The sequence below is a fragment of the Trachymyrmex septentrionalis genome, unplaced genomic scaffold, assembly GCF_001594115.1.
Source record: "Trachymyrmex septentrionalis isolate Tsep2-gDNA-1 unplaced genomic scaffold, Tsep1.0 scaffold73, whole genome shotgun sequence".
NCBI lineage: Eukaryota > Metazoa > Arthropoda > Insecta > Hymenoptera > Formicidae > Trachymyrmex > Trachymyrmex septentrionalis.
The window spans coordinates 1,893,674-1,895,760 of NW_017305916.1; the positions used below are offsets into that span (position 1 = coordinate 1,893,674).

At 31.2% G+C, this 2,087-nt stretch overlaps 1 protein-coding gene across 1 annotated transcript in view; it reads left to right on the forward strand.

Moving 5' to 3' along the window:
- The window catches only part of LOC108753851 (serine/threonine-protein kinase fray2), a gene marked incomplete at its 3' end in the record, with an annotated part of 9,284 nt that extends 7,217 nt beyond the window's left edge, over positions 1-2,067 (forward strand). The window contains exons 3-6 of the mRNA XM_018495785.1: positions 341-440; positions 516-578; positions 824-937; positions 1,872-2,067. Of these exons, the coding sequence (XP_018351287.1) occupies positions 341-440; positions 516-578; positions 824-937; positions 1,872-2,067 (473 nt within the window). The remainder of the gene's footprint in view (positions 1-340; positions 441-515; positions 579-823; positions 938-1,871) is intronic.
- Between the last annotated feature and the right edge of the window lie 20 nt (positions 2,068-2,087).

Here is a 2,087-nt window from a genome sequence, read left to right on the forward strand (position 1 = left end):
TATATATATATATACATATATTTGTAATAAAACATTTACAATCGTATAATTATTAATATTTGATTAATGCCTTAAAATTATGACATATCTCTTTGCTAAAAATGAGATGAAAATATCGAAACTGTAATACTTCTCAAATGGGAAGCTATATTTATAATTATAATTATCGAAATAGGTAATTTAAAGATCGCGTGTTTGAAGACGATATACCACATGATTATGTTATTTTTCTGTAATTGTGAAAGTTTTAGTTCCCGATTTTAGAGGCTCAATAATAAATATTACAAAACACGGTATTTAAAAAAAAATGTATATATTTTAACACTATAATATTATACAGCCTTGACAATCAAGTCACGTTCTTTGAGGAAACGTTCTTTATCCTTGAGTCCTATTAGGAATCGTGTCTATTCTGGATATCCATCTTCCTATCAATCCAGGTTCGTTTTACTCGTTATGACAATATTCTATTTACGCTAAATTACACTCTTTAATCTATTTTCTTATGATTATAGTCGTCGCATGGATTTGAAGCATCAGGACAAGACAGAAAAATGTGATACTCATAAAGATGATGGGTAAGCTTTATTTATTAATTTCTTGAGATAAAGAAAGTTTATTTTTGACGTAATGAAGGATACATACAAACAAGTATGCCGTATGCTGTAATCTGTAAAAATTGACCAATCATCTCCGAGTATCTCTTCTTCTATCGAATGAGAGGAATACTAAACCGTGATAGATCAATTCTTACAGATTACGGCCAGTATAAACACTCCCTTACTGTTTTACCTGAAAAGTATGTTTTGTTACTTTATTTTAGGAGAAGCGATTTAGAGAAACGCAGAGAATATAAAGAGAAATATACTGAAAGAGATGATGCAAATAAGCATGATAATAATCGATCGCGTTCTAGAGAACGTAACTCACATTCCAGGTATAGAACATAATTTCATTAACATACTTTATTATTTTAGATAAATAAATATTTTTATTATCTTAAACATTTAAATTATTTTTAGTCTATTATGACTTGTTATGATTTGGTACTATCAGACTTAATTGATTTGTAAAACGTACAACAAAGACTGTGTTCCAAAATTTACTGCCAGTACTGAAAATCTATGAGATGTCGAACGATTTCCCGCTCGGTGCAATTAACTCACGATCTGTAGAACCGGGTTAATTCCACCTGCTCTCATATACGCGATTTTTCCTAGCTTTATCTAATCATTAAGAGATCTTTGATCACCAATGCTGTTCGGATCCGGTATTAATTTATAGGTTCCATATAATATCAATGGTGCATATGTGTATAAATCCTTCAGTCTGAAAGTTGGATATTAAGCTAACAACTTAATTCCGGAAAAAAATCCATTGATACGAAAAAACTTCATAAGAAATAGGCTCTATCCTGCCTTGGGATGTTGCGCCACCAACAATTGAAAATCTATAGTGTTCGTAAATTATGGATTTTCGATACTGGCAATAAATTCCTAGATAACGTGCATGCTGCATAAGATATCTAGAAGATCTTTAAGAAATCTTTTTTATAACGTTTCCGATTCAAGCGGATTTGCTCCCATTTGGGTTGGATGATGTTCTACTATTGGTTGACGTTACATATTCCACCAATAGGAGAACATATAACATCATTAATCCAATTTAGATTTATGCAAATTCGCTCGTTTTGAATACGCTATTAGACTGCATCTTTTAGACATGAGACAAAGAGGTCTTTTAGGTATCTTACGCAACATAAATATTATCTGGGTTTAGGAACACAGAATGACAAATCGTTTTTGAATAGGAAGGATTGTGAATAGTAATTTGTTAATTATTATTATTACAATTTTTTTTTTTTATTATAGGCCATTTATTGAAGGGAGATCTTATCGCGACAGATATCGTGAAAGATCGAATGAACGTTCTTATGAAAGAAGAGATAGAGATAGGGAGAGAAACAGAGAAAGAGATAGGAATAGAGACAGAACTAAAACTAGAGATAGATCCAGGGAACGAAGAGATAGGGAGAGAAATAGAGAAAGAGATAGGAATAGAGACAGAACTAAAACTAGAGATAGATC